Raw genomic sequence first — 11,428 nt, 5'->3', positions numbered from 1 at the left:
TAAAAAATAATAATGGAAGTAGTGCATGTTTATGTACCTGGAACACTGTAATAAGTTCCTACACAATAGTTAACATGAACTAACAATACTTTTAAAGCCTTTTTAAATTTTGCCTTATGTAAATTATTAAAATAAGAGTCATTAAGAAATAACATGTAAAAATGGATAAAAGTTTTTTTGGCCCCACACGAAGGTCGACGTGTAGGCTAAATCGCACCCAGACTACTACATTAGGGGAAACTTTTAAATAATCCTGTGAATGCACTTTTTAAAAACGCAGAATCTAATAGTTAATCGGATCGGCATAAAATTTTATTGTGAATTATTTCAAATTGAATAGTTCTGAATTAGAAAAAAATAGTTCTTGAATCGAACACCTATGGATCGTGAATCAAGTCGATTCTCTGTCTACCCAAATATTCACAGCCTTACTGTAAACCCATAAACCAGTGTCTATATGGTTTTTTAAAGGTAAAAAAAATATATATATATATATTGTAGATACTTTGAAATGTCACATTAGTACAATAAAAAGGAAGAGATTCAGTTAATAATATCTTATTGGCCTGATTAACCAAGCTCTCCAAAATTTACTCAAATCACATGGACTGCAAAAAGATGTGCTATTAAATCCCTTTGTGACGGGCCTCTGCTAAAGCTGAGAAAAGAGGCTGTAACATGTAAATAAATGTTTTATAAATTGGTATACTTTACTAAACAAGGCAATTTCTGAAATCAAGTTTGGAATAATGCTAAAGAACTTCAAAATAACTTCCAAAGATATATTGCAAAATAATAATAATAACTTTCTTTTGGCACTGTTGGACTGTAGTAACAGTGGTTTAAATAAAATGTAAAACTGTATTTAGCATCATTGATCAGCAGGTGGCAGCAGATTATATTTTTACCAAAATAACACTGCATCTGCTTGACATCAAACAGCTTAATGCAAAATTTGTTTTTTGATTTCACAATTATGTTGTATACATTGTCACAGTATTAATGTATTAATTGCATTTGTTATTGGTAGTAAAGTCATATCAGAGAAGTCACCAGAAAATAGAAACTACAAGCTGAACAACTGAACAAAACTGGCTTCAAGTGACAATCTTCATCTTTAAACCCCATGATGATTGACAGTACTTATTGATTAGCCTCATTGATAATAATCAGCAGGTCAACAAACGGGTAAAGTAAAAACTGCTGTAAAAAATGTCAAAAGTTTTCATCAAAGCGGACAAAGATCAAATGATTATTACGTTTATGTATGTTTGTGCTCAAATCTGCTCTTGTGCATGTTACATGACATTAATACTAAACACCTGTTATTACAGCAATCTCATGGGTTGCTAAAAATGTCTTGTGTTTGTCTCTTATTCAATCAAAAAACCCAAAGCAATCTACAGTCTTATCAATTAGAGGTTATCGGAAATGTTTGTGCTGCTTTATTCAAATCTAGAGTGAGTTCCCTGTCTAATCAATAACTGAACTTTGACTAAATTTACTTAGTCCCATTCAGAGCAAAAGACCCAAAATATCAGCAGCACTGACCGTGACATTTAGTGACAGAGCTGGAGTTCTGTGTTTCTCTGATGTTACCAAAAAAAAACTTATATATATATATATATATATATACACACAATATATATATACACACACACACATATATACATACATACATACATACAGTGAGGAAAATAATTATTTGAATACCCTGCTATTTTGCAAGTTCTCCCACTTGGAAATCATGGAGGGGTCTGAAATTGTCATCGTAGGTGCATGTCCACTGTGAGAGACATAATCTAAAAAAAAAAAATCCAGAAATCACAATGTATGATTTTTTAACTATTTATTTGTATGATACAGCTGCAAATAAGTATTTGAACACCTGAGAAAATCAATGTTAATATTTGGTACAGTAGCCTTTGTTTGCAATTACAGAGGTCAAACGTTTCCTGTAGTTTTTCACCAGGTTTGCACACACTGCAGGAGGGATTTTGGCCCACTCCTCCACACAGATCTTCTCTAGATCAGTCAGGTTTCTGGGCTGTCGCTGAGAAACACGGAGTTTGAGCTCCCTCCAAAGATTCTCTATTGGGTTTAGGTCTGGAGACTGGCTAGGCCACGCCAGAACCTTGATATGCTTCTTACAGAGCCACTCCTTGGTTATCCTGGCTGTGTGCTTCGGGTCACTGTCATGTTGGAAGACCCAGCCTCGACCCATCTTCAATGCTCTAACTGAGGGAAGGAGGTTGTTCCCCAAAATCTCGCAATACATGGCCCCGGTCATCCTCTCCTTAATACAGTGCAGTCGCCCTGTCCCATGTGCAGAAAAACACCCCCAAAGCATGATGCTACCACCCCCATGCTTCACAGTAGGGATGGTGTTCTTGGGATGGTACTCATCATTCTTCTTCCTCCAAACACGTTTAGTGGAATTATGACCAAAAAGTTCTATTTTGGTCTCATCTGACCACATGACTTTCTCCCATGACTCCTCTGGATCATCCAAATGGTCATTGGCAAACTTAAGACGGGCCTTGACATGTGCTGGTTTAAGCAGGGGAACCTTCCGTGCCATGCATGATTTCAAACCATGACGTCTTAGTGTATTACCAACAGTAACCTTGGAAACGGTGGTCCCAGCTCTTTTCAGGTCATTGACCAGCTCCTCCCGTGTAGTTCTGGGCTGATTTCTCACCTTTCTTAGGATCATTGAGACCCCACGAGGTGAGATCTTGCATGGAGCCCCAGTCCGAGGGAGATTGACAGTCATGTTTAGCGTCTTCCATTTTCTAATGATTGCTCCAACAGTTCACCAAGCTGCTTGGCAATTTCCCCGTAGCCCTTTCCAGCCTTGTGGAGGTGTACAATTTTGTCTCTAGTGTCTTTGGACAGCTCTTTGGTCTTGGCCATGTTAGTAGTTGGATTCTTACTGATTGTATGGGGTGGACAGGTGTCTTTATGCAGCTAACGACCTCAAACAGGTGCATCTAATTTAGGATAATAAATGGAGTGGAGGTGGACATTTTAAAGGCAGACTAACAGGTCTTTGAGGGTCAGAATTCTAGCTGATAGACAGGTGTTCAAATACTTATTTGCAGCTGTATCATACAAATAAATAGTTAAAAAAATCATACATTGTGATTTCTGGATTTTTTTTTTTAGATTATGTCTCTCACAGTGGACATGCACCTACGATGACAATTTCAGACCCCTCCATGATTTCCAAGTGGGAGAACTTGCAAAATAGCAGGGTGTTCAAATACTTATTTTCCTCACTGTATATATATATATATAAATATATATATATATATATAGCCATAAAAAGGATAATGTAATTCATAAATATATTTAATTCAAATGCATAGTTTGAACAATATTAGATGTAACACAGAAGCCATGAACTGCAATGTCAAAAGAATATATATGGAGAAAAAAAAAAAAAGTTGAATCAAAACAAACAAAAAATTATATAAAAGTACAAATATAAAGAAATTATTAAAAAATATACACAAAAGTAAGAATACCAAAAAAATACAAAAACAAAATGTAACAAAAATAATTATGAAATAAAAGAAATGTTCTTTTCTGCTTAATTCCTGCCTTTTAATGGGTTTAAATTCATGTAATGCAGTCATTATGTTCACATGGACAAATTTGTATTAACAAGATTGTGATTGTATTTACGTGAAGAAAATCTTAATAAAAATATTTTGGCAAAAAAAAAAAAGAAAAGAAATAAAAATATATTTGAAATTTGGTGGCAAAACAAAAAAAAAGGGGGAAGGGGATGTGCAGAAAAGAAAGGCCAAATAAATGTATTTATACATAGCCTATATATATATATATATATATATATATAAAAGATGTGTGTGTATATATATATATATATATATATATATATATATAAAAGATGTGTGTGTATATATAATATATATATATATATATATATAAAAGATGTGTGTGTATATATAATATATATATATATATATATATATATATATATATATAAGATGTGTGTGTATATATATTTATATATAGCCTATATATATATATATATATATATATATATAGCCTATATATATATATATATATAATATATGATATATATATATATATATATAAACTTAATATCATAGCATATGCATTACTTGTGTCAATATATATTAAATGATTAGGCTAATTAATATAAAATGAAAAGAAGATTCATATATACTAAAGTATATAAAACTAATGTTGCTGATTTATAAAAATGTATTCTTGTATTTATTTTTATTGATTTATTCACATTTTGTTTATGTATTATATAATCATTATTTTCTTCATGTAATCATGTAATGGCCAATGCTTTGGCCAGTACTGTACAGGTCAGTGCCAGTAAAGCTCATTTGAATTGGAGAGAGAGAGAGAGAGAGAGAGAGAGAGAGAGAGAGAGAGAGCCTATTGGCAGTGTGTTCACCTGATTGCGGGGCTTCTTTTCATCTTCTGCCGCATCAAAGGGTCATTTCGCCCGCGGCGCCGAGGATGAAGTGATCGCGACACCTGCACGGTTACATCTACACTGAGGCTTTCAGTTTTCACCCACAGCATGACCATGAAGAAGAGCAAACCGATTGCTCTGGACCGGCGCGATATTCATTCCCTGCTGGATCTGATCGGCGGCTCCGGTGCCGTAGTCCGCCGTGGGGATCACTTGCCCATGCTGTCCGGTGTGCGCTGCGTTCTTCATTTACCGATCCTTTAGAGGTCAGCGCAGGAAGAGTGACGAGAATAACGGGAGCGAAACGGCGGGAGAAGAAGCGAGCTCGGCTCGGACGGAGGAAAACGAGAGAGGGATGATCGACCCTACCGAGTCAACAGGTAAAAACGGACAATTGTTGAAGCATAGAAGGCTAAATATTGATGCGCACATGTGTGAGACTTTTGGGGGGGGGGGTATGTAAAATATCACTATTATCTGTCAGATATCACTGGGAAAATAAATCACACGTGACAGCCATTGACGATTAAACGGCGAAAAGCTGCCTTGAAGAAACAGCGCGCGAGCGGCCAGTCAGAAACACTAAGCCAATCAGAAACGTTACACATTTTCTTAAAAAAAATTAAAAAATAAAAAAAATTGTGGAGGGTGGGGTTTTGTAGATGGATTATGTTATTAATTGTTATATATCATGTTTGGAATATAATTTTAGCCTTAAATCTAGGTCACACTCTACTTTGAGCATGCAACATTTCTTTGGACACGGCAACAAACAGGATATGATGTCACGTTTTAAGGCTTCTGTTTTTTAATAAATAATTAATGACATTAAAAAATGTCATGCATATGTCTAAAACGTTCCAATAAAACCACAGGTAGGCACAAAAAAAATAATAATAGTAATTAAAAAAAAGAATTTCATCACCAAAAATGTGTAAATATACAATAGGCTACCATTTAAAGGTTTGCGGTCAGTAAGATTTAAGACAAAAAAATCACAAAAATTTCAAGCAGCACAACTGTTGACAACATTGATAATCTTAAGAAATATTTATTGAGCAGAAAATCAGCATATTAGAATGATTTCTGAAGGATCATGTGACACTGGTAATGATGCTGAAATTTAGCAATTCACAAATAGCACTATTTTTGCTGTATTTTTGATCAAATAAATGCAAAAAAAAATGTAAAGCATTTTACAGACAGGTATTTTTTGAACGGTAGGCTATCTGTCTACTGTGTATCTTCCCGCAAACCTGCAGCTCTTGGGTGTGTGTTCTTTGAATTCAGCTACTGTGTCAATATGAGATGTTTTTTCTTGCATTTATTTGCATAATGATTTGTGACTAGTCTTTTCTTTCTTGCATTTATTAAATCATCTAGGCTACACCATTCTTTAGCAAAGAAGCCTATATCTTGAAAATGTCTAAAACCTGATAATTTTTGCCTTTGCGTGTAGTATATATAGGTAAAAAAAAACAAAAACAAAGCTTGTCCGAATGTTTGCGTAACATCCTTTGCTGGCTAGGATATTCCACAATCTTGTTAAAAGTTTGACAGTGACTCTCTTGTTCAGCTGCCAAAATACAAGATGAACTGAATGTCATGAGAAAGTGCAAAGTTAAAGGCAGCTCTGATGCAGCATTTCATTTCAAAGAGCCAAAGCCTGAAAGGTAAACTTACACAGCACTCTTTTGTAAGAGCACTCTCACTGTAAGCAATGGTATTTCTTTCTAGAAATGCAAATCTAGTTAGTATACCAAGTTCTAAAGTCACAAGCTCATTCCCACTGATCTGAATCGTTGTTTTCAGTGCTCTAGCATTCGCATGTCATGGTTTTTAGCTGTGACTTTACAAATGTTTGAAATTTGCTCGGTTCCATTGTTGCTCGATTACTGAGGAATTTTGATTGATTTATTAATAGATGAATAAACATTGTGCAAGGTCTATCAGTAAGTAACCTACTTCTAGCCAAAGGTCATATTGACATTGACTATTTTGACATGCACTTTTCCCATTAACCAATCATTTTTCACTTACAAAAATTGTGTTCAACAACTGTAACCACAAATTACAAAAAGAGTAAAAAAAAAAAAAAGATGGAAAGAGCGAGTAAAGATTCTTTCCTAAAAGAATTCCCATATACATTTTTGATCAGTTGAAAGCACATGTGACGTGGCTAATGCATTTTCGTTCTCTTTTTAGGTGAATGTCAGGATGGAAAGCGTTGCAGCGAATCTGGTAACCTCTCAGACACAGACAACATGCTTCTTCCCACTGAGATATCAGAGAAAGACCTGAATGAAAGCACTCTCAAGGATTTGGAGGAGATTACAGATGAGCTTCTAACAGACTTAGAACCTGAAATGCGAGACAAAACGGATTCCGATCTGGATCAGTGGGTAGAAATGGATCCTGATGAAAACACAGAATGTGAGGATCATATTCAGCATGAGGATGATGATGGTGGACATGAGGTTCTGGCTGATGTGAGTGTGCGATCGACGCAATTAGATTGCCAGAGTGAGGAAATTGAGGAATATCTCGACAAATCTGAGACGGGACTGAGTGTAGACACCGATGAACCATCTGAAACTGAAAGCGCTCAGGAGTTCATTTATCAGAAACATCATCAAGTCACTTCTTCAGACCAAGCGGTTAAACAATCCAATCCTAGTAAGATCCGATTAGAGGAAAACAACGAGACGTCAGTGGTGGAGGAAGCCAGCAAGAAGTTTGAAGATCACCATGACTGCCGTTTTCCACAAACAAATAACTTTGATTGCTGTTGCTATGACAATAAGACTATGGTGAACCACAGCAACAGGTTTGACTTCCACAACTACTTGGGTTTCCACACTGATAATACCTTCCTCGTTGGGTCTTCAACACAGGTGAGCCTCTCACATGAGTCCGGTGAGAAGAAAACCAATGAAGAAAATGCGTCAATTGAGGAGAATCATGAAAAGAATGAGATCAGCATCATGGACGCCATCATGGACAATAACGAGTGGCTAATCGTAGGTGCATCAGAGTTCAAAGATCTTCCCTGGCTTATGCCAACTGCAACCAGCACCGAAGAAAAACAGACGCAGCTGGAAAAAGAAGGCCAAGTCAAGACTGGTTTAGCCAAAGAGGATGAAGAACCGGCGAATAAAAGAGTAGCGACTGTTCCGCCTTTATCGCAAGTGGTTAACGTAACCTTCAGGATTCACTACATCACGTACTCTCCTAGCCAGCTGGTGGCTGTTACCGGGAGCCTGCAGGAGTTGGGGGCCTGGGAGAGTTTCGTTCCGCTCCACAGAGCCAAGGACGGGTTCTGGGCCAACACGATCACCCTCCCCGTGGAGAGCCAGGTGGAGTGGAAGTTCGTCCTGGTGGAAGATGGAAGGATCTCTCGCTGGGAGGAGTGTGGAAACCGTTATCTCTTTTTAACTAGCCAGGATGAAGAAGTCTATCTTGACAAGTGCTGGGGGTGTTGCTGAACTCAGAGGTGATTATCTACTACACTCTTAAAAATAAAGGTTCTTTAATGGCATCTATGGTTCCATGAAGCACCCTTAACATCCATGGAACCTTTCCATTATGTTCTTTGCACTAATAAAAAAAAAAGGTTCTTTGAGGAACCCAGAATGGTTCTTCTATGGCATTGCTGCAAAAACCACCCTTTAGAACCTTTATTTTTAAGATTGTATGGCTGCACGATTTATACAAAAATATAAAAAATGAAATCACAGTATGACCGCAATATGGCTGCTCCACATGATCTCCATCTCTTCATCTGCTCTGAGTTTGGGTCGCTTTAACATGCATTTGGGAACGCAACATGCGCCAGTCTTACCATACTTGTGATGAGAAGCGCTTTTCAACAAAAGACAAACTTCTTTGTGGGATCCGTCAAAATAAATGATTGGTTTAATGTTTGAAAAACAAAAATTAGGACAGCCATAAATATCAGTATTGTAATTTTACAGTTGTACAATTGTTATTATTATATTATTTTATCTAAATACTCTAAATTCTTATTGTTTTAATTAGTATTTTTTATCATTTTATTTAGTTATAATAGTAATTCTAGTATTATTATTGTTATGTAGCAATATTGATATAAAATCATACAATTCTGGCCAAATTGTGCAGTCCTACTAACAAGCACAGCATCCCTGAATTTTTTTAAATTACATTTTAAATCACAATCGCAAATTATATCAAATATAGCAATTAGTCCCCCCCCCCCCCCCCCCCCAAATCGTGCAGCCATACTATCTTCTTCCAACTCTATACAGCAATAATAATCCTTAGTGCATTATTGAAATACAGTATGTAAGATTATATTATAATGTTATTGATTATTAATGAATTGTTTTAATAAAGCATGAGGCTGTGGAACTGTTACTATAGCAATAATATTATAACATTTCAAATATGCATTTTTTTACGTCAATAAATGATATGCGTGTTGATTATATCCAACTGTACTGAAAACTATAATCCTGTAACAGCGGTTTACCAAAACTGAGAAAATCCACAAAAAATTCCTTCATGCATAAGGGAAAAATCCTAATGCTTCCAGAGGTTGAAACATCTTTTTTGAAGTGTGTCTCCATTCTGAGAATGTTTTGTGTGTGCAGTGTTATTCTAATCTTTAATGTTGCAACAATCACACTGATCTTTTCATGATCTCACTCTTATATTTAACTTTAGGCTGGAAACATACTCTATGCAAGTGCACAGATGCCTGGTTGAATGAATGAATGAATGTTTGGTGCAAATATGCAGTCTCAGTGCACATATAAGAAACCTCAGTTCTCAGGTGGAGTTTGCTTCAAATATTACTGAATTTGTTATTCAGGATTCTAGCTATGCACTTGTTGATTTGACTAATGTAACCTTGTTAAATGTTAATCTAAAAGAGAAAACTGAATGCTGAAGAAGTCAATAAGTGCAAATTTCCGCTTTAACACCCCTTGTGGCGACCCTGACACTGTGTCCGAAATCGAATACTACCCTACTATATAGTATGCGAAAAACAGTATAGTATGTCCGAATGCATATTATGCGAAAAACATTGGGCGAAAAATCCCCGGATGACCTACTGATTCGCTTAAACAGGCTTTCCTGTAGCTCAAACAGTAGAGCATTGGTGCTTGAAACACCAAGGTCATGGGTTCGATTCCCAGGGAAAGCAAAAACTGATAAGAATGTAAAAATGTGTACCTTGGAATGCAATGTAAGTCGCTTTGGATAAAAGCATCTACCAAATGCATAAATGTAAATGTAATTCCGGCGAGATTCTGAAGTCCGCATTCGACACTTTACTATCCCATGAGACCACGGGAGAGGATTTATGAATGGCAGTGAAGCGACCTGGTAGGTCAACTGACTGTAACAACATGACATTCATAACAACAATTACATTCATACTATACAGAATGATTTCGGAAGCCGCGTGAGAATACAACATGTAGTTATTCTGCATTTCTTCACACTAAGAAAAAAAAAGTTATTTTAAGAACTGATCCCCGGAAAGGTTTCGCTGTGGAAACCCCCTTTTGGAACCTTTATTTTTAAGAGTGTTGCCCTGTCTCGACAGTATTTGATCTAAAAGAGAAAACTGAATGCAGAAGAAGTCCATTTGCGCTAATGCCAGCTATAGCGCCCCTTGTGGTGACACTGAGAATACAACGTGTAGTTATACTGCATTTTTAATTGGCGGACACATTTCAGAACACTTTTTAGCTTGCATTGCTAGAAACTTTAGCGTTAACTTACTTGCATAGAGTATCTTTCAGGCCTGTGATATGATTGTCCAGTATGCTTTGAATGCTTTGTGAACTGCTTGAGCAATGCAGAACACCGACCAGCCAAAAATCACGGTTTTCTTTGTAGCAGTTTGGCATCCTATATACTCTGACTCTAATATGTTAAATGCTGACATAAAAATCAGCTTACTCTTTCCAAATCCCTGCCTGGACTGTTTGCATACAGCCATTCTCTAAATCACAAGCTAAACGGCTGCTGTATCTTTGATTCTATTTTTGTTTGCCATCACTGTCAACTGCACGTTAAACACTCTAATCTAGTCCTTACAGAGATTTTATGCATTTTTATTTTAGGTAGCAATGAATTAAAAAAAAAAAAAAAAAAGGAATATATTTTTATTGTTTCACAACGACTGCCTTAAAATGAATAACCTTTGCTGCTTACACTTTTGACTAAACATGTTTATGTGTCTGTTGGCTGTTTTTGTTTTTCTGTGAAATTCAGGTGTAATACTGTTTCTGACCTTTAAACGTATGTTTAACTGTCAATCAGTAAATGTCACTCAGCAAATGACTTAATTCAATAAAGTAAATGATTATATCAACAATTTGTTGCTCACTGTATTTTACATTTTTCACTTAAGGAAAATACTGTTTTATATATATATACTGACCGGCCAAAAAATAAAAAGTCACTGTTTGGATTTTAAATAGGAAAATATTTAAGAGTCTATAATTGGATCATTATCGCAGTGATTATTATGTTTCTACATGTTATATGTTTGGCAACAGTTCTTCTAACCCTAGTTGATGGAGTGTGTAGCTTTTCATTTCTTAAACAACCATGTAGGAAGACACATCATGGCCATATTCCAGGATGACAATGTCAAGATTCATCAGGCTCAAACTGTGAAAGAATGATTGTGAGGAGCATGAAGAATCATTTCCACACATGAATCGGCTCCTCTGAGTTCAGATCTTAAACTCATTGAAAGTGTTTGGGATGTGCTGGAGAAGACTTTACAGAGTGCTGGACTCTTGCATTCACTCTCAGAAAAAAAGGTACAAAAGTTTTCAAAAACTTTTCAAAAGGTACACCTTTGTACCTAAAGAGTGCATATAAGTCCCTCAAAGGTACATGTTGATACCAAACGTGTACATATTGGTACCAAACGTGTACATA

General features: G+C 36.1%; 2 protein-coding genes across 3 annotated transcripts in view; one reads left to right on the top strand and one right to left on the bottom strand.

Moving 5' to 3' along the window:
• Positions 1–4,601, bottom strand: part of LOC311096802 (uncharacterized protein) — a 60,544-nt gene extending 55,943 nt beyond the window's left edge. The window contains exon 1 of one of the 2 annotated variants that reach the window (XR_014609105.1): positions 4,463–4,601. The gene's annotated coding sequence lies outside the window, so the exon portion shown is untranslated. The remainder of the gene's footprint in view (positions 1–4,462) is intronic. The other variant, XM_084136194.1, reaches the window with a different exon arrangement.
• stbd1 (starch binding domain 1) lies at positions 4,446–10,853 on the top strand. Its single transcript, XM_084136193.1, has 2 exons — positions 4,446–4,863; positions 6,689–10,853. The coding sequence occupies exons 1-2, from the start codon at positions 4,839–4,841 to the stop codon at positions 7,966–7,968; spliced, it is 1,305 nt and encodes a 434-aa protein (XP_083992319.1). The 5' UTR covers positions 4,446–4,838; the 3' UTR covers positions 7,969–10,853.
• The last annotated feature ends 575 nt before the right edge of the window (positions 10,854–11,428 follow it).

Source organism: Abramis brama, assembly GCF_963993115.1.
Source record: "Abramis brama genome assembly, chromosome: 15".
In the NCBI taxonomy this organism is placed as follows: Eukaryota; Metazoa; Chordata; class Actinopteri; order Cypriniformes; family Leuciscidae; genus Abramis; species Abramis brama.
This window is presented reverse-complemented; position numbering and strand designations above follow the sequence as displayed.